The sequence below is a fragment of the Ursus americanus genome, chromosome 12 (genome assembly GCF_024610735.1).
Source record: "Ursus americanus isolate L20-20 chromosome 12, mUrsAme1.1.p, whole genome shotgun sequence".
Lineage (NCBI taxonomy): Eukaryota > Metazoa > Chordata > Mammalia > Carnivora > Ursidae > Ursus > Ursus americanus.
The window spans coordinates 61,485,267-61,512,364 of NC_142138.1; the positions used below are offsets into that span (position 1 = coordinate 61,485,267).

A 27,098-nucleotide genomic window follows, 5' to 3' on the forward strand; every position below is an offset into this window, starting at 1 on the left:
CGAAGCATAGTTCTTCAACGATATTTGTTGAAAATGGGATAGGATTTCTCCAACTAGCCCCATCTAGCATTCAAGGGGAATTTTTTGTTGGGCTAACTCATGCGATGTTTAATTTGGCAATTTAAGGCATATAAAATATGGGGGAAGACTTTAAAAGCACGAAACCTAAAGTTCACAATAACTAAAACCCTGTAAGATTATGTATAAGGTTAGATGAAGACCAGGGCAGAAAAGGATCAATTGTGTAAGTGCGGGGATCAAGGGTGCTTTTGAAAAGTCTTTTAACATTCTTATGTCATTTTTTTAAAAAATATTTTATTTATTTATTTGACAGAGATAGAGACAGCCAGCGAGAGAGGGAACACAAGCAGGGGGAGTGGGAGAGGAAGAAGCAGGCTCATCGTGGAGGAGCCCGATGTGGGGCTCGATCCCACAACGCTGGGATCACGCCCTGAGCCGAAGGCAGACGCTCAACCGCTGTGCCACCCAGGCGCCCCTCTTATGTCATTTTTTAAATTAGAAAAAAGACATGAAAATCCATCAATTTGTTCAACAAATTTATTGAGTACCCACTAAATACTAAGCACGATGTTAGGGCTGGGGATGCAGTAGCGAACAAGCCAGAATATAGTGAAAAGAACGTTTCACCAGTTAATAAAGCATTTCAGGACAAAGACACAGACGTAATTACTAATTAAAATGAAAACATTCCAAACTAACTTGCATAGCAAAGTTATGTAGCAAAGCATAACCCTAAAAGGAAAATGATTTTCTGTATTTTAACAAGAGAGAGAGTTTCATAAACTCTCTGTCCCCTTAGAATGTCATCACTTCCAAGCAAACCAGAACTTTACTAATTAATAAACAAAAAGAGACCTCATCAAATAAGATTTAAAGCTCTTTCTCTCAAGCTCGCACGTCAGAACAATCTCTAACTTTAGTCTCTTCTTAGGGAGAGCTAAGATAGAGACAGATATGAGGTAAAGAGAAACTCACTGAGATGCCCTCTATGGTCTTTTTACCCCAAATATAAGAATCTAAAAATAGTGTCTTAGCAGAACTGCGAAAAAAATTTTTAAAGCAAACAGCAATTCTTAGGAGTCTGTTCCACTCTAAAACCAAAAGAGACAGAAACATCGTGAAATAACCAAACCTCAAAAACCCACTTAGCTGAAAGACCATTTCCTGAGTAGACCACTCAAGCGAGCAAAACACAAAACTGAAGGAGAAAACAAAAAAACTTCAGTTTTATTTTTCACAAATCTAAGCTGCTACTTAATTTTTCACACTTCCCTCTACAGACACTTAGAGGTGTCTACAGACAATCGGAGCATGAGGCTTTTTGGTAAAGATTCTGATGACTCATTTATATCTCGTGGGAAGATCAAAAGCTGGGGAGGGGGGAATATGTTATACAGCAAAGACTGGCAAGTACCTAAAAGAATTTACGAATTTGTGATGAAACACTTAATCCAGTCTGGTGTACGTCCTGAGCGAATGCGTCAGTTCCGTGCAGTGAAGACCCACGGGCGTTCTGTCAGAACCCTCAGGGGTGAGTTCTAGTGGAAAGTAAAAGTGAATGAGCACCTGAAGAAGACCGAGGAAAGCACACCTCACTGCTGCCCCCTGTGGCTCTGCGGGCTGTTCAGAAGGAAGAGGACAGCAGAGAGGAGTGTCCGTCACACGGTCACCTACACCAGCACGAGGGAAGGGTGCCAGTGCAAGGGCACACACCAGTGTCACGGAGGTTGGAATTAGATGACAAAAAGACCTTAACGGAAGAGAGTATCAGGGGAGATTATTAGGGCAATGATGATTAGTTAATGGGAAATACACTCAGGTCTCAGCACTTCCTCTTTCTCTCTGAGGAAGCATGTTCCACCCTGGGGAAGCCAGTTGCACTATGCCTGCCCTTCTCTACCTCCCAGGGTCACTGATGTGATATGTTCTCTGTGTATTATCTGCGGGACACTCGGTTCTTTGTGAGTGTCCCCTTGGTCACCAAGGCCTGCTTGTCCTTTCTCCTCAGTGCCTTGTAGGTTCAAGCAGCCTTTTCCATTCCCGTGCTGACCACCATGCCCTTTTGGGCACATGGGTTGCCGCAGCACTGGGCTCTTAGTGATACGCCATGCTAGCATCTTCTAGGAACCAAGGTTGGATGAAGGTTCTTAAAACTCCACTTTAATGATCAAGACCCAACGCAGTTACCAAGGGTCTACAGGAACACGCCCAGAAATACTCCGCTTGCCACCAAGCCCCTCCCCACGTGTCCCCACCCAAACTACCTAGCCACATCAACCACAGGCCTTGCTCATGCTACTACCACCTCTCACGCTACTTCTCACCTTTCCCCTAATTTTCGTCAAGACGAAAATAAAGCTGTAAAGCCTGGTCACTCTTTTCTTCAACAATCCTGCCCCTGACGCCGTCTCACCAACGAACTTCTCTTAGTCTGCCTCTTCTCGGAATTAAGTCTTTATATTCAGCCAGAGAAGTTTTCTTTGTGTCTTCGTGGGTTCCTTAAATCCCATAAATTTATTTAAAAGAGTTTATTCAAAAGAAAACACATAAACGGGCCTCTGGAGTTTTAAGTTTATCAAAGGCAATGCTGGTGTCTTCTATATGCATCTGGGTAACCCACGTGCTTACCATGGTCTTAATGGTAACCAACACCTGAAATAAGCCTATTAGACACAGGACGCTACAGAACGTGGTTGGGTGTTGGTGAGAGACCCACCCTGACTTGCTTACTCACTACAGCAATGCTTCCAGGTCTCCTGCCGGGCACTTTCACTGTTCCAGGAGCAGATGGGCCTTCCCTGCAGGGAGGTCCAGGGACCTGGCAAAGAGCACTTGCCTGACGGCTGCTGCCCAGCAGCGGGGCCATTGTTATGGAAGGAATGGGGCCGCCATCACTGAGACAGAGTCCAGTCCTGCAGGGCCGCCATGGCTGGGGGGTGGGGGTGGGGGACGACCTCCTTCCTCTCCAGAATAGATCCAGGTTCCCTTCTGTAAAAGGACACAGAAGGGGCTTATAAAGCGCCTCTAACGAAGCTCATTGCTTTGCTTGTGTTTTTACAGCACCCACAGCAGGAAAGTCCCCTCCCCAGCTTCTGGTCACTATTGCTTCTGGTCACTACAGCATTCTGGGACCTCATCAAGCTCTTCAGTTCACCTGCTGTGAACTTCGTCCTCAGCTCCCCATATTCCACAGGGAATCATGCTCCGCTTTTGGTTTCGGAAATGCAATCCTCAGGGGGCAAAAGTCAACTGATAATTTCCAATTGACGCAATTTACCTTTTTTAAAACAGAGTTGGGACTCTCGGTGGGGTTTGGGGTGTTATACGCAACTAATGAATCATCGAACTTTGCATCAGAAACCAGGGATGTACTGTATGATGACTAACATAATACAATAAAAAAACATTAAAAAAAAAGAGATAAATGAGAAAACAAAAACAATATAATCAAACTTGAAGTCTTATCTTTCATTTGTTTATTCAGTATTGAGTCTGTTTATTCATTTAATGAACACGTATGAGATCCATACACATGCAAGAGAACGGGGACGAGGGGCGCTGCAGAGTGTACAACAAATTATCTTCATTCAAGGATCTTTCATACTTGTAAGGAAAGTAAGTACACAAATAACTGTAATTTAAGGCCGTAAATGTTATGTGAACAAAATTTTGAGAAGGCAAAGATCACTTTGTGTTTGAGTTATCTGGATAGGCTTCCTGGAGGAAGCGGCGTTTGAGTTCGGCCTAGAATATGTCAAAGAGCCTGAGGAGAAGGAATAGGAAAGAGAGAGAGAGAGAGAACAGTAGGAGTTGGGTAGCTTAGCGAGTGGCTCAGTCTGACCAGAGCCTTGGTTCTGTAGAGTACTGATTGACAAGGCTAGAAAGGGCAGATGGAGACAGACCCTGAGCGAATTTGAATACCAGGCTGAAAAGTCAGGCTTTATTTGATGGGCAGTGGAAAATCGGTGAAGGTTTTGTTTTTTGTCTTTTAATAACAGCTTTATGGAGGTACCATTGACATACAATAAACTGCACGCTTCCAGGTGTGTGGGTTGATAAGTTTGAAATGTGTACACAGCCACGAAACCATCACCACAATCAATATAATGAACATACCCAATCACCTGCAAAAGTTCCCCTGGAAAATCTTAAGAACATGGCAGTCAAAGCATTTTTCTCGAAAAATTTTTTTAAAGAAATGACCCTTTCTGATAAATTTTTTGAAAATCCTATCATCTCCTTCAGTAGTATGTAAAATTTCAAAATGAGTTATACGGTATCTAAAAATGAATCAAAAGAATAGACAAGGAAACCACAATCGATCGATCTGGTGGCAGTATACAGGACAGACTGGAATGGGGCAATCCTAGAACAGGACGATCAATTAGCAGCCAAACTGAGAGGCTTTACCAAAAGTCCAGGCACGTGGCATTAAACTCCAGTGAGACAATTAGGACGAAAGGAAGGAATAAGTGAGAAAGACTAACTGTGTGTGTAAGACTGGAAAGAGGGAACAGGGAGAAATAACTAAGGTTTTGAGCTAGCTGGATGGCAGTCTGGGAAAGTATCGGGATAAGAAAGGTACACAGAAATGAAGAATTAGAGCTTGAGCATGTGGATTTAGGAAGAAGGGAAATAAGTCAGACTTGGGAATCACCCACACTGAGGCGAGAGGTGAAGCCAAAGGTTGGCTTGCCTTTGCGAGAGACAGTGTCAGTGGGGAGAAAAAAGTCAGGCTAGAACTTTATGAACTTCGAATCACAGCAGCCCCGAAGTGTTAATGGTGCAGTGCTTAAAATATTCCAAAAACTGGGCTAAACCCTTTACACAGTGTATTGTTTCCTTGATCCCTTACCACAATCCGATGAATTAGTAACCAAATCATCTCTATTTTAAGATGTGGAAACTAAGGCACAAAGGAATTGGATTCCTGGCCCAGGGTCACATGATTCGTGTATGGTGAAACTAAACTGTTAAAATCAGACAGTCTGAAGGTATTCTGAATCTCTGGGCTACAGTGTCTTCTTTCTGCAACCGCACCACTTCAGCTCTCCTAGGAGAGGGTGGCCTAGCAACACAAACACAACACCCAAGCCAGAGTTGCTTTTCCCATTTACTTGGCATAACCCCCAGGGGCACCAGATCCTCGATCTCAAGATACAGCCGTAAACTTGGAGGAAGATTCATATTCTGATGTTTCATTGGCAGTATAGGATAAAACAGGGAGCTGCGACAGCTCGGTGGGAAAAGAAAAGACAAGAGGGGGCTGCTGGTCTCTGACATTTATCATTTATTTTATTTTTCAGCTTACTAAGATATAACAGACATACACCTTTGTATAAGTTTAAGGCATACAGCGTAATGATTACGACAATAAGTTTAGTTAACACATCTGTCACCTCGCCTAGCTAAACAGTGTGCTTTGGGGCGCCTGGCTGGCTTAGTCAGTGGAATATGTGACTCTTGATCTCGGGGTTGTGAGTTCGAGCCCCATGTTGGGTGTAGAGATGACTTAGAAAAAATAAAACCTTAAAAATATATATATATATAAACACATACTGTGGTTTTGTGTGTGTGTGTGTGTGTGTGTGTGGTGAGAACTTTAAAAATCTACTCTTTTAGCAACTTTTCAATATATGATACGGTATTGTTAACTATCGTCACCATGCTGTATATTACATCCCCAGACCCTTTTCATCTTATAACTGGAAAGTTATACCCTTTGCCCAACTTCACCTATTTCCCCTACCTCCCACCCCCTGCCCCTGGCAACCACCAATCTGTTCTGTTTCTCTATCATTCGATTGAGATTGCACTTACTGAGAATTAGTTCAAATACATAGACACAATTTTATTTCATGAACAAAACAGCATTGGTCAAAGTGAAAATAGTGATTTCACCTAAGAAGTAAAATACCACAAAACCTACCATGTTGAATTTATAGTCATGTAAGGGACAAAGGAACACATCGAGTATCTAAGCTTGGTAGCAAAAAAAAGCTGATTTCTACTTAAGAGAAACATGAAATCTCATCAGGGATTACTAACCTTTTGTGATTTACCCACGAATAGAGAAAATAGCATAACTTGAAAAAGTCAAAATATAGTAGCAGGCTACATCTTTATTTCTATGCATTTAGGGGAAACAGAGAGCTGGCTGGCTGAAGGGAGGGGATGTGGTTATACTTGAGCCAAACTGTAACCAAACCATTAATGCCTTTCTTCAAAAATAGACACAGCAATGCTTTTCTTCTTGACAAACAGGTAAGTAGCCAAGCCTTGGGGCTTATGAATATAAGAGTCTCCGCTCGATGATTGCCTACTAGTCTATGAGATTATGAAGGATTATTCCAAGAAACACATGCCATAGATACCATAGGCTTCATTTGCAGCCACATATGTAGGGGCCAGGGAAGTGCATACCCCTACTGACTGACCACCCAGGCGTCCCAGAGCTTTCTGATTTGCCAACATCCCAGAGAGAGTGTGAACTATGCAGGAACTAATAAACACTCCACACTAGATTCTAAAAAAAAAAAAAAGAAGAAGAGTTAACCTACATACAATTGTGTTTGGCACAGACGATCAGGATTGCAACAGAATTTAAATTATTCAAGGAGAAATGTTCATTTGGCTTGAAAGCAGGGGTCTACATGCTTTTCTGTAAGGGCCAGAGAATAAATACTTCTCACAGGCCATAAGGGGTCTACTGTAACTCCTCAGCTCTGTTGTTGCAGTCCAATACAGCCAGGCACAGTGTGGAAACAAGTGAGTGTAGCATTCCAACAAACCTATCGGAAAAAAAAAGCAGCAGGCGGGATTTGGCCAGGCCCTGCTCTAACATGATGGTTCTCAAGCTCTATATAAAAATCCTTTGTGGAACTGGTTAACAAGGTAGGATCCTAGGTCCCAGCCTCCCCCTACAGACTCGGAATCTCTAGGGATGGGGCCTGGAAGTCAGCAATTTATAAGGTCCACAAGTGGTATGTAAACCACTTTTTGGTTTTAAAAACACTGTGGTATGCAGCTAGCTTCAGCTGAGCTGGGATGGCCCCGCTGTCCTCGATGTGGGCCAGCACTTCCTGCCTCCTGTGGCAGTAAAAATGCTCTGTTTTATCTTTTGTTGGCCTTTCTAGTAGAAGGGCAGATGAAGAAACTGCCTTTTTTTTTTTTTTGCTTTCAACCTAAAAATGCATAAATAATTCTGCTTTGGTGAAATGAACACAAAACTTAGGATAGGAATTTAAAAGAAAATCCTCAACTTAAAATAACCAGATTCCAACAAAAATCTCCCTGAAGTCCTTTAGACTGAAAAATGAGTAGACAAGATCCTTACCAAAGGATAGGGCTAAATCTGAGTGAATAGTTTACCGTGTGCTCCCTTTCCCAAGATATGTCCAGCAGAGGCCTGCTCTGTTGCCTGGAATTCCACTCCTAACAAGCCATTACTTTGTATCTGGAGGTCTTTGCTTAAATGGAACCTCATTCAAATGCACATAAAGACAGAAAGTACAAAATCTCCGTAGACCCCCGAGGGCTGCTCCCCACTTCAGCAATCAGTGGAAAAGAAATTATTTTTTTTAAAGATTTTATTTATTTATTTGACAGAGAGACAGCCAGTGAGAGAGGGAACACAAGCAGGGGGAGTGGGAGAGGAAGAAGCAGGCCTCCAGGGGAGGAGCTTGATGCGGGGCTCCATCCCAGAACGCCGGGATCACGCCCTGAGCCAAAGTCAGGTGCTTAACGACTGAGCCACCCAGGCGCCCCAGAAAAGAAATTATTCAGCTAAGTTCAGTTGTGTCCAAAAGAAGGTAGCTTTGGATTTGGGTGTCTGTTTCAATGGCCAGCAATCAATCACGTGATCAGAGTGGAGATGATGTTCAGGCTAGGAAACAGCACCACCTCTTCTTCAGCTCTCCAGATTCTCCTAGGAAGGACAATGAATATCCTACAGTCAAAGGGGTCGTCTTCCTCAAGGGAGCTTCCTAAAGAAAGCGCAAATCATCTACAGATACCTCCAGGGAATGCAGCTCTGACTGAGGCCGCTGAGGCTGGATGAAGAGGGATTCTCAGTGAGAGCCGGTGCTCTAATGATTACTAAGGCCTGGGCTTAGAATGCCTCCTATAGTTATCGCTGTAGCAGAGACACTGTTTTTTGTTAGACGATAGGGGGATGATTCTGAATTTCTGCAGCTGGGCTGAGACAGTACTCTATCACCAGTATACTTAACAGGCCGTTACATACAGGAAGTGGGATTTAGCTCTGCACTGTTAGTAGGCAACTAAAATTTTAGGCAAAATGTCTCTGGAGTCCAACACCCGTAATCCTGAGCTTCTGACAGCTCCCCTTCCCGTGGGGGAAGAAACAACAAACTGCCATTTTCAGCAAAGTAGGGAGACCTGTTTTGCTACTTGGTTTCCAACTTACAGAAAGAATCAGGAATTGGGAGTTCCAGGTATTGGTACAAAAACAATGCAAATGCCTATCAAAGCCAGGGGCCCCAACGTACTTACCCAACCTCCCTGGCCCTGGACAAATTCCCGGATGGCACTGTTGCCATTGATCATGTCTGTCATGGGGACAGCCATCCGTCTTGCCATTTCGGGAGCCATGCGGACCACATATTCAAGAAGCTTCACTGACACTGCCAGAAAGGCTTTCTCGTAAGCTAAGCTGGAATCCTGGGCACACCAGGCCTGGCTGAGAGATTTTACTGTGTCCTGAAGTACAGCTCCTGCCTGGGGAGAGACATAGGATATCAGTGAGGTAGCGATAAAAAAGTACAGGAGGTTGCAGGTGCAGGAGTCCAGTAAAGCAAGAGTTTCCGAGAGAACGGCAAATGCACCACTGGTTGTATCTGGGGTAATCTTAAGGAGTAGATGGACAAACTTTCATTACTTTATTATTTTGTTATTTATTGTAATGGGTATAGAGAAAACATAAGTGGCCCATCAAACCCCTGAGTTCAGGTATTATTACTTAGGATGGGCAAAACGGTTGAACGAAAAACAAAATGATTTGAAAGAAAAATATAAAGTATATGATAGTACAGCTGGTCGAGTTGTAAAGGTATGACTCGAATGACTGAAGTCTGGGAAATTCTAAAGTAAAAAAAAAATATATATATATATATATTTGTTTTTCCTCTTTCTTTTTCTTCCTCCCAAAACTGATCCAAAAGTCATTAGGTGGGGCCAAGCAAGATCTACTGTGGTGTAGTATAGGGGGGCCCATGGTAGTCAGAGCAGGCTGTCAGAACCCAAACAAGCTGTAAAGGGCATCCACAAGAGTACCCACATCTTGGTTTCCAAATATCATTCTCCGTTGAAAGATACCAGAGCTCCCTGGAGAATGGCTGATTTCAGGCTGGGGCTTGGAAAATACAACAGATCTGTCAGAAATTAAGGAAGTACTCACAGAATATCAGGGACATGCCAAAAAGACACAGTCCAGATGGAGAGGACTCCCACTGGTCAAAATTGGGACAATTTGAGCATCCAAATAAATAATAATAGTAACAGATTTTTTTTTTTAAGATTTTATTTATTCATTTGACAGAGATCGAGACAGCCAGCGAGAGAGGGAACACAAGCAGGGGGAGTGGGAGAGGAAGAAGCAGGCTCATAGTGGAAGAGCCTGATGTGGGGCTCGATCCCAGATTGCCAGGATCACGCCCTGAGCCGAAGGCAGACGCTTAACCGCTGTGCCACCCAGGCGCCCCAATAGTAACAGATTTTAACCCTTGAATAAAGTAGGAATTCATGAGTCCGTGTTGATACAAAAAAAAATAAATGATAGATTGAAATGTTGATGAGATATGGGATATTTACATGGTTTCAAAGTACCTCCCTCCATAACACTTAACTATGTTAACCACAGATATTAACTACAGGGGAGCAGCCTTGCAGACACCATCCTAAGTGATTGAAGTTAAATCAGTAATGGTACAAATTAAAATCTGTGCCCCTTAATAGGTGCAATGAGAAGAACACAGCAACCCTTCTGTGACCTTCCTACCAAAGTACATACCCTGAATCCACTCAAGAGGAAACATGGAACAAACCCAAGTTTAAGGGACATTCTACAAAATAACTGACCCATAATCTTCGGGGGTCAAGGTCACGAAAAATCAAGGAAAGACTGAGGAACAATTCCAGATTGAAGGAGACTAAAGAGGATGACAACTAAATGCAGGACCCGATTCTGGCCTAGATCTTTTTGTTGCATGTGACATCATTGGGACAATTGGCAAAACTTGAATGGGATCTGAGGACAAGATGATAATGTGTCAGTGCTGATCTCCTGGTTTTCATGTGGTTATATCAAAGAATGGCCTTGTTTGAAGGAAATGTGAAAGTATTAGGGGACGATGGAACATCTTATCAGCTACCTACTCTCAGGTGATTCAAGAGGGAAATTCTTTGTACGATTCATTATGTGCAACTTTCCTATGAATTTGGGAGTTTCAAAAACCTTTTTTTTTTTTTTAATTAAAAAACAAAAGTAAATTCAGCTCTCGGGTACCTAGGAAAGTTTCAGCGCAAGCAGTTAGGAGTCGTAAGTCCAGTTCTGCCTGAATAAATGCACCATCCAAGCTATATCTGGTAAAAAGAATAAAGCATAATGGTGAAGAGTGTGGTTCTGGAATCCGTCTGGGTTCAAATCCTAACTTCAGCCCTCACTGAGTAACCTAATTTCTCGTTTCCCTCTTCCTCCGTTTGCTTATCTGCTCAAATGGGTATCGAGTCAGAAAACATTTGTGGAGGGTCTCCTATATAAGAGGTACCATTCCAGGTTGTGGGAATACTGCAGTGAACAAGGAGGTTAGATGTTTGCTCTCACGGCATTCCAAGTGCAGGAGGAGAGTGTGCCCTGTGAATAACAGTTCCTATAATACCCCAGGGAGTGGTGGAAGGTTTAAATGAGCTAATAAGTGCAAAGCATTTGGAATACTGTCTGGCACCTGTTAAGTGATGAGTCATATTACCTGCCATTATTGATAATCGGCAACACCTTCTAGAATATCGTCTATGGTCTTTACATCCAATGCAGAATCCAAGGGCCACTGCCAGTAATCAGCATTCTGATGAAAAGCCAGTGTTTGCTGTAAGTCCTTACCCCTCATTGCAGCATACTTGTGGACTGCCTGTCTTTCCGGTACATGATTTCATTGCTGGACCTTGGGTGGGGGGCAGGGGAAGACGCCCACTCCCAGCCAAATAAACATAAAACAGGTACATAAAAGAACATTTGTTCTTTACCAAGAACAAAGAGCTAAGATGTGCTCTATGCCACGTTAAGCACAGCTCTGCTGAAAAACAAATGGAAACAATCTGAAGGTTGACCAGCTCTCGCCAGAAGCTTTCCCTCTCAATATGACTTGGGCCTTTGATGAACTTCTGAAGAACTAGTCATTGGAGAATTCCTGCTGTGTCTCTTTGGATGAACATAAGCCCCCAAATCTTTTGCAGGACATTTCTAGTTATAGTCATATACGAGTGGTAAGAAAGGAGCATCTGCAGGAGAAAAACAGCAGCAACTTTACCTGTCCCCGAATGGTTTCTGCAATGACATTTTTGGCCGAAGCTTCCAGTTCTCCATTGAACTGGTCACCCAACATCCGAAGGCGACCAGCAATGATGGCCACGTCAAAAGAGCAAGACTCTCCTAAGATGGAGGGAACACGTTCATGTTTGTTACAGAACTTGAAGGGACCGTCAGTCCCAGGAATCTGGGCACTGGAGAACGTTCTCTAGACTTTTAAATAGTCTCGGCATCGTTCTCTCCCAAGAACACCTTCTATATTCTGTCAACCCCATAGGCAGTAGATCTCCCTTCACTAAGACAATTTTTCCCTTCCATGGACACTACTGACTTTCAGATATTGCTGAAAGCTTAGTTTGCCTTTTGAAACTTAAGAGGAAATAAGAAGGCATATTCAGATGCTCTTATTGACCTGCCATTGCCACCTCAGGCCAGGAGCCCTACCTGAATCTGGTTCGTCTCCACAATATAGGTCCCGGTCAGCAACCTGCATTGTGGTGCCCAGGAAGTCTGTGAGTAAAGTGTCCACGATGCATTCCGTTTGCTCCTCAAAAGTTTGGGGCCTCTTCATTTTAGATGTTTGCTGCAGAGTTTTGCTTTTCCACAAAACAAGCAGTTTTCTGCTCAGCAGGAAGTCAGAAATATGGTAAGCCAGAGGAGTCTGCCTTTGTACTTTGTAAAGTCTCCTAACGGGATGTGTCGTCCTAGAGCCTGTCCTACCAATTTTTTTCAAAATGAGCTGTCAGAAACACGGGACCTCTCTGAAGAGCTCACCTACACAAACTGGGGAGACTTTTTGAAGACTTTCAGTTCCTTTTCTCAGAACCACGCCCTAGCCAGTACCTAAGATTAATGAATAACTTTTATTGTTGGCCAATTTAGAACTGAAATAGGGTTGAGGAAGAGTTTCTTGGGCAATTTCATTTAGAAATACTTCCTGTTAGGTTCCTGTTAGGTTCTGTGTCTGGTGTAATTTAAAGAAAGAAAGTTTCGAAGTTAAAAGAGGCAAGCATTCGACTCCTGAAAGGTGGCATTTATTTGCCACAATCAGACATTTTATGTACTGTCTGCGGCTCTGCAGGTAATACAGGAAAATGACACAGACACGGTTCCTGTCCTCAAGGAGCTTCTGCTTCAGCACGTACGGCAGATATTACAGGACTAGTCCCGTCATTTCTGGTGCTTCTTGAGATAGTGTATGATGACAGTGTGCAATGGGCACGCAGACCTAGGCGGTGAGGAAGGCTTCCTTGAAGTTGTAACATCCGAGATGAGCTCTGAAGGACAAGCAGGGATTATGAGGCAAAGAGGAGAAAAAAAGCCATTCCACGTGGGAATAGGTATATACAAGCTGAGAAGGTGGGGGGGGGGAGCTTGGGCATTTGAGGAATTGGGAGTGGGGATAAGACAAAGTACTTCACAGGGAAAGCATATGAGAATTAAATAAGATAATGTCATGTGGAATGACCCCCCGGTTTCTGACATGTAGTAAGTGTTAAATGTCTTTCCTGTTAGCCCGAGGCCTGAGGACCGGATGAAAGGGATCTGGGACTCACTCTCTGACAGAATTAAGTAGGATTCTCCTAACAGGGGTTAGACTCCATCATTGTTTTTATAAGATCTCATGATTGGACACTTACCACAGTGGCCGCTCCTTAATGTAGCTGTGGGAATTCACAGGGCCTGGATAGACAAAATCTGACTTGTATATGCCTCCCTGGATGAGACTAATTGAAATGCAAAGGAGGAGTGCCCAGAACGGTGGGCCTCCTTTGAAGTTTCTTGGCTGAAAACAGCCAGATTCTTACTGTGGCTGAAGGTTCTCAACTAAGGAGGAAGTGTTTAAATTTTGAAGAAAAACAGGCACCTGTGGTGGTCGTACTTCATGGACTCCTTGCCTCCTTGCCCTTATCACACGCTGCCCCATATATTATTATCCTGACCATTCAAGTTACACCGCGCTTGTGTCTGACGTATTGCTAAGACCCCAATAAAAGTGGAGACAAAGCTTGGCTCAACGCCTTTCTCGCCACTAGAGCTTCTGGTCCCCAGGTCTCTCCTTTCTCCTACTAAGGTGTCTGGAGTAATCTTTTCATTCGCCACCTCGGGGTTTGCTGGCCAAACCCGACATGTAGCCCCACCTAGATTTTGGATTTCGTGTCAGCACTCAAACCTATCAGCTCTTCCAGGGTATTCCGACCTGATAAGCTGATAAGACATTCAAGTATAAGCAGTAAGTCAGTTGTTCAGAATGAAACTTCTACTTGCAAAATAAAGAGAGCCAATCTTCTGTTTTCTATTCTATTCTAAAAACGAATGGTGGCTGGGTAGCCTGGGTGGCTCAGTCGGTTAAGCAGTTGCCCTTGGCTCGGGTCCTGATCCCAGGATCCTGGGATCTGCTCCCTGATCAGCAGGGAGGCTGCTTCTCTCTCTCCCTCTACCCTACTTCCCCACTTGTTCTCTCTCTCTCTCTCAAATAAATAAAATCTTTAAAAAAAAAACTGATTTAAAAATAAAATCAAATAAAAACGAATGATCATAAATTGCTTGTGGATGAGAGACAGAAATTATGTAAAGGGCTGTTTTCATTTGTCATCTATCACTAGGGCTGAAACTTTAGTTTCTGCTAAGTAAGCTTCAGACCTCTATCGAAAGAAGGTCCTTCTGAGATAATGCTAAGCCACCCTCCTTTCACACTAGAGCCAGTTACTAAAAATTTAAGGATTCCAACAAACTAATTCATGACATACTCCCCAAATAGCTTATGAAGACAAGCAAAAGGTTTATAAGATACCATCTAACTGGTGTTAAATAGCTTACCCAAGGTAAGTGGCATCCGTAAGTGGCAGAATAGAAATTTAAAACCAAGTCCGTCCTACCTTAAATAATAAATCTTTTCCCACAGCAATTCATTTCACGGCTGATGTGCTTATGGGCAAATGCTATCTTCGGAATCTAATCTTTGCATTATCTTATCTATCCTTTGCATTATCTTGTAGAATCAATGCTGTAAGGCTAAGGAAACCGAGTATACATTCTCCTGGGCCATGTGGGGTAGTTTCCTCCTTTGTGTGTTTCTTCTTGAGCCTTCGTTATAGCGTCTTCCCGAACCATCCCATCCCTTCTCCCACAGCTCACATACCTTTCACTCTGGCGGTCCAAGTGCTATCTCCCAGTTAGTATTGAAGAATGAAGCCACAATGTCTTCACCATCACTTGCTTCTGCTGCTGTTCTGGCCACAACAATTTACTTCCCTCTCTCGAAAGCCTCCTCGCCGTTTATCATCTTGTCATCTGCGCCAGGTCTGCCTGTGAATGAGGATCCTTGGGTACAGCTCCTTTCAGTGTGTAAATCTGTAACTGAGAAAATAAATTCTTTGTCTTCCCTCCCCCAAACACCCAAGATATGCGAAAGGGATAGAAAAACGGTAACAGAACTCCCATTCAAAAAGGGGGATGGGGGAAATGGAGTCATTTAACAGCCACTAGGCCGTGGCAATAAGGTGATGGTCCGGAACTACGCAAATGATTGCCTCTGCAATGTTCTAAATCACCATGGTCATGAGTGGGCACCCGATGCATGTGTCACATACTATTTTCCAACCAACACAGACATTAGAAAGCCATTTTTCTAAAAGCACAATATCAACTACCCTCACGGATTTTAAAAATATGCATCTACTTATATCACATCATCAAACCATATGTCTGCAAGGCTAGAGAGAGCTCCCAGGGAGAAGAAATATAATTAACTTCATGGTATACTTAAGCTTTAGTCATTTTGCTTATAAATTAGCAAAACCAGGCTGCAGTTAAGAGAAATCATTTCTCCCTTGAGATCATTTTAAAAGTACACTTTTCAAAAGCAACGTTTTCGTATTCTGCTATGCCCCATACATTACAGACAAGCAACCAAGTAGGACTCAATCTTTTAAAAGCTCCAATACCTGGGATCATTTTAGTAACATTTATTCCATTATTGAGCCATACCTAATTTTCTTTAGGTCAACGTTTCAATTATAGTCTTTAATTTTTAAAAAAGTCCATCAATTACTTAATCTCTACCATTTATATCCTGTGCCCTTATAACACTGTAAATTGGCAGCACTTTACACTTCCATTTTATTTCTTTTAGTACCTAACTAAACACGCATGGTTTAACCAAACAAGTCAAACCATGGAAAAGGCGATTCTGAAGCCGTTCTGATCTCTCTACCAGTAATCCCTGGGTACCCACAATCTAGATCATTCTCAATGGGGAGTGATTTTGTCCCACCAAGGCACCTTTGGCAATGTCTGGAGACATTTTTGTTACGATTGGGGGTTCTATTGGCCTCTAGTGGGTATAGGCCAAAGATGCTAATAATCATCCTATAGTGCACAGGAAAACCCTCTACGACGAAGAATTATCTGGCCCCAAATGTCAGTAACGCCACTTTCGAGAAACCCTAGTCTAGATGACTTCCACTATTGTTTGGTTGATACGATATAACAAAGCACACTTCAAACACCAAACCCAAAACACCTTCAGAATCTAATTACTGACAGCCACTCATTTGGTAAATATTTATTGAGCCATCACTATGTGGCAGACTGTGGAGATGTAAGAAAAGAACATCACCATCCTTAGAAATTGTCGAGGGGGGAAAACAACTCACAAAATCGAGGCCCTTGCCAGAAAATGCAATACTGTCTGCTATCTACTCCTATGAAGAGCCTAGTTGAGAGAAGTGATGGATGAAAAAATTTTTTAAAGGTATGCAGTCCATTTACATATCTATGTGGTAGAAGTCCTTGAATTAAGCTAGATGATATTTGGATTGTGTTATCTTAAGTCCTTGAAGAAATGCCCTCACTACGTTCCATGTTAAAGTTATGCTCTCTGCTTTCATTGAAGAACACCTAAGTCATGAGAAACCTGTTAACTAACTTCCCATAAGAATCTTGTACTTAGGGTGCCTGGGTGGCTCAGTTGGTTAAGTGTCTGCCTTCAGCTCAGGTTATGATCCCAGGGTCCTGGGATCGCATCCCACATCACGCTCCCTGCTCAGTGGGGAGTTTGCTTCTCCCTTTGCCCTCGCCCCCCACTCATGCTCTCTCTCTCTCGCAAAAATAAATAAAATCTTAAAAAAAAAAAAAAAAGAATCTTGTACTTACCCTTCAGTGCCACCTTCGTGAAACTACATGTAAATTTCTTTTAGAAATTAATATTGGAAGGTTTCTTCCTCTCTGATGACAACTATATACCTATTTCTCTTCACCCTGACTGCCAAATCACTTACAGAGCTAACTTTGAGGTTCAACTGTACCAATTACGTAGGCCCTTAAGCCTGAACATTTGTGTACTTCCCCATCCCTAACAAGCTGGTCTGAGGTGGTATTTCCATTTTCCCTGTTGTAGCTCCTCTGGCTATTTATACTTTACTATTTATACCTTAAACCATTTTATTACATCTGCTCTCGCCATAAATGTATAAAATGTGGGCAGGTATGAATAAAATTGAAAGCAAGGAAAAGTGACAGAAAACAATTACAACAGTACTGCTAGACACATGCACTGGAGGCCGTGACGGTCTGAACAGGACCCGTAATGAAAGCTTCAAGGGTCACTTCCTGCATGAGCTTGTGACTGAGTGGAACGCGGAAGGACAAGGACTAGATGTTACCTGAAGAAAGAAGATAGGAGGGTGAGGAAATGTTCTAGCCAAGAAATAAAAGCAGGAGCAAAGACAGAGGTGAGAGAGAGCCTTGTGCATTCAAGGAATGCCAAGTGGTTTGCTTACGCAAGAACAGGGTGTTTGGCCGAGCGGTGAGACATGACACTGAAGAGTTACTTCTGATGCCGCACTAAGGGCTTCAAACTCTGGCCTTGAAAAGCACGGTTAGAAATAGGAGACCAGTGAGGAATTTATTGCAGTAATACAGGGAAGAAAAGATGACCCCCCCCCCAAATGATGACTTCATCAGCTTCCATAAACATCAGGCATGTTTAATTAGTAAAACAATCCCTAAAACGGATTAGAAAAGAATCCAAATCCTATCCTCACCCCATTCCTATCCTCTTAGCAACATTAACCTTTTCAACATCACCTGGAAAAACGGGGTCACTCACCAAAGGTACAAGGGGAATAAGTCAACAGTCTTTGGACAAAAACATAAGAATTCTGATTCTGAGATTGTCCATTCTTCTTTGCATTTGATAGTATCTGGACTTACAAGCAAATTCTAGTAAGAAAAACTAGGAACTCTGATAGCTACTCATCTCACTTAGGACAGGCAGCAAGAATCTGTTATGATTTTATGTTTCCAATTGTTCCAAGCACAGTTTCTAATACAGAAATAAAACTGTTCAGTGTCTCAGTCCTCGGCTCATTTTGTTTCACAGAGATCTGCATTTCTGAGTTCTCGGGCTCCAACAGCAGTTCTGTTAGGAACAGGCAGCCAGTGTCATCCTGGGCACTGAGGTAGGCTTTCCACGGGTGAGCCCCAGCCCTGCTCATTGCGATGGTCTGCATGTTCACTACTTGCAGGGCCATCTGGAGGGTGTCAGGATGGACGGCTCCCCGCCAAGGGAACACCTGCTGATGAGCAACTTTCAGGCTAAACCAAGTTTTCTCAAAATACTCAGCAGTCAGCTGGCAATTGGGGACTAGCGTGAGGGCTCCAGAATCAGGAAGTTCCTGTCCCGTCTCCTTGCTCTCTTCAGGAATCAGGGGACCTAAAAGAGTTAGAAAGCTTGTGTAAGAGATCTTCTTAATCTATACAAACTAGGTTTTCTTTTAAAGACTTATTTATTTATTTATCTGAGAGAGAAAGAGAGCACACATGAGCAGTGGGAGCAGCGGGGGGGGGGGGGGGGAAGAGGCTCCCCGCTGAGCAAGGAGCCCAATGTGGGGCTCAATCTCAGGACCCTGGGATCATGACCTGAGCCGAAGGCAGAACCGACTGAGCCACCCAGGCGCCCCTGAACTATGTTTTTTACCTGGATTTCCAAAAGTACACAGTGTGACTTTTACCTTTGGATAAATGGTTGAAATAACCAATGAGGAACTTCTTTCTTGCTCACAAAGACTTCAAACTCAGGCAATAGTCTGAGATGTAGCTAGGCTACTCTACTTTCTACCAGTCATCGAGAAAGGTAAAGATTTTTCATGACAAGGTATAGAGCAAGGACTATTTTTACCTGAGGTGGCAAAGGATGCAGTGTTAGGAAGCTCTGGGCCCCGACGCTCTGCCCCCTGGTATTTAGAGATGGTTGCCCAGCGGGCTTTGCCATAGACCGGCACCAGCGTGTTGAAGTCTGAGGCCCAGCTATTCACGGGTCTTTCTGCCTGATCCTCCAAAAGTCCAAGAGAAGGGTCAGATTTAGGACTACACAGGATCCGCTTCACTTCATCAATGCCAGCCAAGAGAAGGCGGTAGTAGAAGAGGCCCCGATCTCGCACTGCCATATCCTTTTCTTCCTCTGAGGTAAGACAAAGACTGAGTTAATCACAAACAAAAACAAAAACACACTCTATCCCCCAGTAGGGATAAAAAAGGAAGGAGGGAGGAAACCCTAGAGCATATTAACCTTATCGTCTTGGGTCCCCGGCAGGACTCACCAAACAGTGGCAGCTGTCAGAATGTTTACTACCTGACGTGGCAAGGACAACTTCCTTCTGAACCCACCTATGCAGTAATGCAGCAGACGCCCCAGCATGTCCTGGCACTCGGCAGGGCGCGAGAGGAAAAGGCGCAGCAGTGCAGTGAGCAGCTCCATCTTCACAGCTGGAAAGGTCTCTGACTTCACATTCTCCACGAAGTCTTCTAACACATAGGGAGCATTGGGGATTCTTTCCCCATGGACGCCAAGGAGCCAAATAAGCGCCTGTTTCCCCTGGCGAGTGAAGGAGGAAGAGGCAGTGCTTGACATTTGGCTGCCCCAAACACAGCGGCAGGTTTTGCTTCCCCCCCAACGTCAGCACAAAAGGTATAATCTTTGATTTACTTCAATCTGCATTGTATCGATTCCCCACACCCTGACTCCACTCTCTACAACAGATAGGAATAAAATGTCACTACACAACAGGAGACTCAAGACTCCCAGGCCTGTGTTGGTTAAGTAATAAGGCTTCCTCAGTTTGGGGGCCTCTGCCCCAGTCTGGGGTTTAATGTGTCAGTGGAAGCTATGGAAAGATTCCTCTAAACCACTTCATGAAAGTGGTAATTAACCTAGAGTGCAAATCAGAGTCATCTGTGAAGCTTCTTAAAAATCTATGTGTCTAGGTCTACCACTCTTGAATATTTAAGTCGGTAGGCCTACAGTGAAGCCCAAATACCCACAAATGATTCAGATTCTCATTCCAGCTGGAAACTCCGTGGTCTAAATCTCTGGCTCAAAACTATTCCAGAAAACAATGATATCAAAGTATTTGTAATAAAAATCATAGATAAATCTCGTTTTTATCACTTCTATCCTATCTACACCCGAAGAGAATCTGAGGTGGCGATCAATTCTAAGTATTTCCACATTCAGACTCTGGGTAGAGAGAAGAATTAGATTCCATTTCACAGGGCAGGGTCCCAAGCATTTCCCCTCGGCCTGGAGGTAAAGGAGAATTGCCATCTACCTCGCTGTCTTGAATGTTCTCCTCACAGCCGGGCAGCGCCTGACACACAGCTTCCGTACACTGAGGACACAACCAAACCAGGTCTCGGAAAGTTTGCACCACCACTACGACACAGCACAGGATAAAAGAGCATGGGATTAGAGGCTCCATGCAGGAAGGAATCTTAAGGGAAGTCACATATTCAGACTAGACTGCTACGTGAATGTCTGTAAAATGGGTATTGGAGGGGTGGTCAATGATTATCTGAGAAATGTCTGAGATGGGCAATAATTTCTTTTTTTTTTTTAAAGATTTTATTTATTTATTTGACAGAGAGAGACAGCCAGCGAGAGAGGGAACACAAGCAGGGGGAGTGGGAGAGGAAGAAGCAGGCTCATAGTAGAGGAGCCTGATGTGGAGCTCGATCCCATAACGCCAGGATCACGCCCTGAGCTGAAGGCAGACGCTTTAACCGCTGTGCCACCCAGGCGCCCCTAAGATGGGCAATAATTTCTTAAATGAATGCTGCTCTTATTGGGTTGGCTATGAGGATAAATGAGCTCATATATGCAAAAGCATATGGTAAAATGTAAAGCAAATGTGAGGTCATGTTATTGTTGAATGATATTCTGAAGATATTATAAATGGAGCCACCAGGGCTGGGACTAGGGTAAGGCAAACACGGCGCTGGGGGTGTAAAATTTAAGACACACAGGGTTAGCACTCGCACAAACCTGACAGTGAGTGCCTCTTTCAATTTTTGCATCCTGGGCACCTCGCTTGCCTCACCCTAGTCCCAGCCCTGGAAGCCACTGCTGCCATAAAGCAAAAAGAGGGGTAAAGGTGGGGCGTTAACAAGCACGGGCATTCTGGTAGCCTTCATTACCTATGGAATAGCCTTGCAGAGTTGTGGCAACCTGAGGACCTGTTAGATATAGACCCTCTGCTTCTCTGATGGCAACAGATGAGGATGCAAAGAAAAGTTTACACCTCTGTTATTCAACGACAAATATTTTTTGAGCAACTGCTATAGGGCGGGCAATTGACCCAAAAAAAAAAAAAAAAAGCTCGAAGGGTAGCCAGCCATTACCTGTGGTGATGTGCTCTTGCCGAAGCCCCAGCAACTCTGTTAGAATCTGCACGCACCGATCTGTGTAGGTCCTGGCAATACCACCTAGAGAGGAACAGAAAGCGGAGAAAAGTGGTAAGTCAAATCCTAGCACCTCATTTTAAAAAAAACTTCCCACCAGCCAAAGACAAAGAAGACCAGAGATATCTTAAAAAATAAAAAAAAAATCCTTGCTTGATGAAATAACAATCAAAGTTTCCTAAGTTTGATAAAAGCTAATTTTCCATTGAACAAGGTTGAAAACTTTCAGTAACAAAGGTATTTATGTGGCAGCTAGATACGGGGCATCGAGGCATCGCTGGCGGCAGAGCGAGCGCGCACAGCAAAGTCCCTGCCGGGAGCACCTGACCGCAGGAGCTCTGCTCTCCTTCTTTCGCTCTCCCTGCCCCTGGAGAGAATCATGTTTTATTCTAATATAAGGGTTCCTTCTCCTCTTCCGCCTGAAGCCCTCCAACAAAACATAACTCCCCAGATGCTTTCATTTTGTGAGTCACTCTGGCCTTTTAAATTCCAGACAGAGTAATATGAAAAAGCCTGTGAGATTTAGGATTTATTCTGTGTTGGTCTGAACTCAGCACAATACGTAGCCCGTAGCAGAAGCTCAATAAACAACTGGTCAATTGGCACAGGACTTTGAGTCTGGAAAGCTGGGTTCCGACCCTGGGTCAGGAACTACATGACCTTTTGGCCATTTAATAACCTTTTGGTTTCTGAGTTTCTTCATCTCTAAAATGACGTGATATCACTGGTCCACTTTTCCCGACTGCCTCTCAAGACTGGGCTAAGATGATATATGGGAAAGCACTCTGGATCGTAGCCAACAAAAGGCCACATAAATTTTAAGTACTCTAGTTTGAGTTACCTGTATTCTCTATCCTAGAAGATAAGGCAACACCAGTGTCGACAAAAAAAAAAAAAAAAAAAAAAAAAAAAAACCCTCCCTCCGCACTCCTGTCTGCGGCCGCTGACCCCATGGTAATTTGGTGCATGGTCATTTGTCTCTGATGCAAGATTCCTTTCCTTTTGTTCTCTATGATTCCACAGCTTTCTGGTTGGCTGAAGCTCTCCCAAAGGAAAAGCAGCAGACCCCTACCTATGGCAAAGATGGCGGCCTGGGCAAAGTCGGCTGACACGTCGGTGCAGTACCCTCGGAGCTCCTCTAGCACCTGCTGTACGTTCTCATCGTTCACCAGCTCGCACAGCACCTCCACCTTCTGCAGCTTGATGTAGTGGGGCTCCGAGTAGGAGCAAAAAAACTTTTTGTAGTGGCTGCTAAAGTGACCGGGCAAACTATGCAAGATCTGACGTACGTGACACAGGGCAGCAAAACAGAGCTCGCGGCTCTCTGAAGAACAGGCCGCCAGCAAAGGTCCCTTGACTTGCACAAGCACATCAGTTTGTACGTGGGGGAATTTTTTTGCCAAGATCAGAAAGAGTTTCGTGGCTCCCATCACCACACCGGGGCTACTGCTCTTGAGAAAGCCATCTAACAGATTGAGAATGTCAAACAGCTCCTCCTCGCTGCGCGGTTGATAGCGTAGCAGAAAGTTCAATACTTCAGCCTGGCCCCATTGGTCCAGTTTTGGCATTCTATCCAAAAAAGAAAAGTGTTATTTTAGCGACCAAATTAGGACCATCTGCATGCAAATGCCATGTCGCCAGTCATCTGTTCATTGTAACAAGGGGAGAATTCTTGAGAACAGGCTGTGCCATAATAGAATTATTCTTTTCACGTACTATCTAAAGTTTACACAAAATAGGCTTTAAATTCCGAGATGAGTTTACAGTACAAATTTCCATTATCTAAGGCCAAGGACCATGATCACTATACCTAGATCCAGATTCTTTACAGTTTAAGACGGTATAAATCGCTTAGTTTGGGGGACATAATGATTGTAGAGGAGGACAGAACCTATTTCCACAGGATATTTCTGCTATCTCTCTATATCACCAAAAGAAACTAAAACAAATAAAAGAAATCCTCTCAATGAAATATGAGGAAGTTAATAGTTACGGTTAATTTTACTACTCTACAGAACTTGGTCAAGATGTCTCCTTCATTCAACATGTCAAGATCCCACTAGGATGCAGATCTCATCATAACAAAAAGAGCACTGAGGCATCCAAACCGATTTAAGAGATGGTGGGCGATGGGCTTGTTGATGACAACACCTCCTTCCTGTTTCAGAATTTCCTCTAGAGACCTCAGGCAGTTCACAACCACAATTGGATCCTGGTCACGCAGCAAACTGTATAATTCATTTACCAGAGCACCGTCTATAAAAGAGCACAAAGATCTCAGATAAAGAACAGCTTCAGAGTCTCAGGAATAGAGCCGGAGTACTAACTCCAGGCAGACAAAGCTGAACTTCTCTGCTATAAAAATAACAAAGGCAATAATAAAGTGCAAGGCAAAAAACTGCCATCTCCAGAGTGTTCTAAGTAGCTAATGTGATAGATCTCACCTGGGCCCCAAAGAAAAGGCTTCTCTGATCTCAAAAAATACCAAACCAGCCTTTCTACTTAAAGAGACAAGTACAGAAGTAAGGCCACATTACTATTTTCTACCAAAGTCACGTCACCTTTTACAAAGCCATACATATAACCGAGGCACAAATAAATACTGATCATGATGGATTACACTGAAACTTACCCACTTCAGAGTCTCCATGGAGATTATGCATCTTGGCACAACCAAGGACCGCCACCCTTCTGACATATGAAGCTTTATCTCGCAGACCATTGAGAATAGGCTGTTGGATATATTCCTGCACACCAGGCATCCTTAAACAACACATGCTGGAGTCAGCCGGATCCTGAGATACTAGTTTTGACATAATTGAGCCCCTATTCACTTAACAGAAAGTTGAGTAAATGTTTGAATGTACATCTATCGCATCATAACGAATTAGGGAAAGCCACTGCCAAGCTTAAAAAGTCATACTTGACTTTTCATTTGGAATAGTACTCCAGGGGCAGCAAAAATATGTATCTCCATAATTGTTTAGAAATCTTTAACCAAAACCAAGAACTATTTCAGCAAGAGTGATGATGGAAAACTCCCTTTAATGTAACCATATGACAGTTTTTAAGCCTAAGCAATGGCTGAAAACCTGACTTCAGGTAACAACTGCATTTTCCCTAGTATTAAGAAGCTCAAATAGATTATCACCATTGAAAATCTGCCCCATGGTCTCCTGAATACATCAGCCACTGATAAACAGTCAGGGAAGAGGGTACTCACCTGAGGCTACACATGCTCCGTAACGCCAGCCCTCGCACCATTGGATTGGGATCCGAACAGTCTTTGCACAGTGTATTAATGGCCAAGAGAGCCAGATCTGGTTTCAGGGGGGCGTACGTACACATGTACAGATAAACCAACTTCTTCTGAACAATATCTACAGTGGCACTGGCCTTCACCATTTCCATGAAGACACCAGACATGTCCAAGCCCTGAGTCATGTGCCTGAAACCAACACACACAGCAGGAAGAAGTAAAATACATAATCCTCAGCCTACAACAAAAGGCATTTTACCTATATACATCTTGGTTATCCAACTAGATTGTGGAGGAAGCAACCAAGTCTACCTTGTCTACTACATTGCAAAATACTTCATGCTATCGGCCTACAATAAATGTTCTTCTATTCATTCAACAAACACTTAATTTCTGGTACATTCCTGTCTAGTTCAGCTTCTACATTCAAGGGATATGCTCTGGGAACATAATCTTGAAGACGGCATGGTCTCAGATCTTTAGGAACTCAAACTATAACTAAGGAGCAAGACAAAAACACCACTATTACAGTGCAATAGGTAAGTATTAAAACAGCTAAGTATTAAAAAAGAAGTTACAGACTAGTTGGGGCGCCTAGGTAGCTCAGTTAGTTAAGCGTCTGACTCTTGGTTTTGGCTCAGGTCATGATCTCAGGGTTTTGAGTTTGAGCCCCCCAATGGTTCTGTGCTCAGCATGGAGTCAGCTTGAGATTCTCTCTCTCTCAAATAATAAATAAATAAATCTTAAAAAAAAAAAAGTAATAGACAAGGTACAGTGGGATCCAGATGTCTAATACTGCCAAGAAATCATAAAATGTTTCCAAAGAGGAAGTATCCTTTAGTTGAATGAGCTGGAATTTTCCAGGCATGTGTGTTGGTAGGTAAGGATACATGCTATGAGGCATGTAGACATCAGCAAGAATGCTACATTCCTTTGAGAGTCTGCAACTAGTTGTGTTAGCAGGGTGTTCTTTGGGTGCTATGATAAGAAGTTTGGAATTTATTCTGTAGATCACTGTTTCTCAAACTGTGGTCTCCTATAGGAATGAGATGGGATGTCTGTTTAAAATGCATATTCCTGGGTTCCATTCCACCCTACTGAAAGCAGCATTACTGGATTGGATGAAAATTTTACATTTTTTATAAAAAGCACCCCAAGGGACTTCTGTGCATACTAACGTTTGTGACCCACAACTGCAGCCAAGCGTTAGTTATATATTCAAATCCATGTTAGGAAACTTCTGACTGAAATGAGGAGACAAGGTGGACCCACTAATAAGCCACTGCAATTGCTTTGGTAATAAAACCAGAAAGGCAGTGCCAACCAAAAAGACTACATAGACATTTTCTTTAAAAAAGAGGATGGATATTTAGAACTATATATCCATACCATCTGACTTGGGAAAACCAGGCGTCATCAAGATTGACTCCCTCCCTTGGTCAGCTGGTGACATTCCTCAACCCAAATAAAAGCGGAAGAGCAGGTTTGGGGAGAGGGGAAGGATGCAGGTGCTACTTTGCGTGTCTTTGAAGAAAGATCCAGGTGGGAATGCCCAGCGGGCAGTAGGATATGTGGGTTTGAAGATACAAAAGGCTTTCTGTACTAGACTCTATAGATCTGGGAGTCAGCAGTTTAAGTTCAACGCATGGGTGTAACCGCCCTGCTGAGTAAACGAAGTCAAGCAAGTCCCACAGGGGAGGCTGCGGCCATCCAGAGAAGCAGGAAGAGCAAATCATACGCTGCCCTGAGTTCATTCAGTCTTTCCGAGCGGCCAGGGGTAGAGGGCCGGGGTGGGGGCTGCGGCGGGGAGGGCGGGCGGTGGCTGATACCTAATCACTCGCTGGATGACATTCCGGTAGCGCAGCCTATCCGCCTGAATGTGAGGGTTACACAGAGCTTTCTTCAGCTCCTTCACCACGTCCTCGGAGCCAAGGTACGGCATCTTCAACAGTCACGGGGCAGTCCCCACAGACCCCTAGGTAACTCGCGGGCTCCTCCTAGCCCTGACGGGGGAACCTGGGTAAAGCAAATGTCAGTCAGCGAAGAGACCAAAGGCGTGATCTCGCCCCAGCCTCGACTTCCCCGGGGCCGGAGGCCAGGCCCCAGCACACTCACACCAACCCTTTCCGCGCCCCGACGAGCCCCAAGCGAGGCTCTGTGGTTCCTTCCCCGGGACCTGCAGGCCGGCTCGCTCCGCCCCGAGACCGCTCCGGCTACCTCGGGGCCCTCCGCCCCATTTTCAGCCCCGCCGCCGGAGGTCCACAGACCCCTCCCTCCCCAGTGCCAGTGCCAGCCCTTCGTGCGCCTCGGCGCGGTTGCCCGCCCGGATAGGCCCAAGCAAGCTTTCTGCGGAAGTCCCGCCTCCTCGGGGCCGACAGCGCACAGCAGCTGCCACTCACCTTCTCGCAGCGAGCGCCGAGCGTCGCCCAGACGCCGACCTTAGGGCGCTCTTCCCCCCACCTCTCACCTCCAGGCGCAGCCGCGCGGCTCCCTCTGGTGGAGGCGCGGCGGGCCATCGGAAATCCGCTGCTT

At 44.1% G+C, this 27,098-nt stretch overlaps 2 protein-coding genes across 10 annotated transcripts; both read right to left on the reverse strand.

Annotated features, from left to right (window-relative positions):
• Window positions 1-7,592: 7,592 nt before the first annotated feature.
• Window positions 7,593-12,444, reverse strand: BCL2L15 (BCL2 like 15). The gene is made up of 4 exons (XM_045801469.2): window positions 12,011-12,444; window positions 11,568-11,689; window positions 8,536-8,760; window positions 7,593-7,948 (listed from the first exon to the last, which is right to left on the reverse strand). The coding sequence occupies exons 1-4, from the start codon at window positions 12,135-12,137 to the stop codon at window positions 7,931-7,933; spliced, it is 492 nt and encodes a 163-aa protein (XP_045657425.2). The 5' UTR covers window positions 12,138-12,444; the 3' UTR covers window positions 7,593-7,930.
• Window positions 12,445-12,584: 140 nt separating this feature from the next.
• AP4B1 (adaptor related protein complex 4 subunit beta 1) lies at window positions 12,585-27,052 on the reverse strand. Of its 9 annotated transcripts, none has more exons than XR_006780308.2 (11): window positions 26,396-26,906; window positions 24,531-24,755; window positions 23,940-24,070; window positions 23,416-23,563; window positions 22,380-22,876; window positions 21,248-21,331; window positions 20,179-20,282; window positions 19,238-19,445; window positions 18,750-19,031; window positions 14,709-14,926; window positions 12,585-12,843 (listed from the first exon to the last, which is right to left on the reverse strand). XR_006780308.2 is itself a non-coding variant. In XM_045801465.2 (11 exons), exons 2-11 carry the CDS (start codon window positions 26,506-26,508, stop codon window positions 17,857-17,859), a joined length of 2,220 nt encoding a protein of 739 aa, XP_045657421.2. In that variant the 5' UTR covers window positions 26,509-26,582; window positions 27,034-27,052; the 3' UTR covers window positions 17,535-17,856. The 9 variants fall into 9 exon arrangements, 6 of the variants coding, with proteins under 6 accessions (XP_045657422.2, XP_045657421.2, XP_045657420.2 ...); XR_006780306.2 differs by adding an exon at window positions 17,679-18,284 and having other exon boundaries at window positions 12,585-14,920; window positions 26,396-26,905; XR_006780307.2 differs by adding an exon at window positions 17,679-18,284 and having other exon boundaries at window positions 12,585-14,926; window positions 26,396-26,905.
• Between the last annotated feature and the right edge of the window lie 46 nt (window positions 27,053-27,098).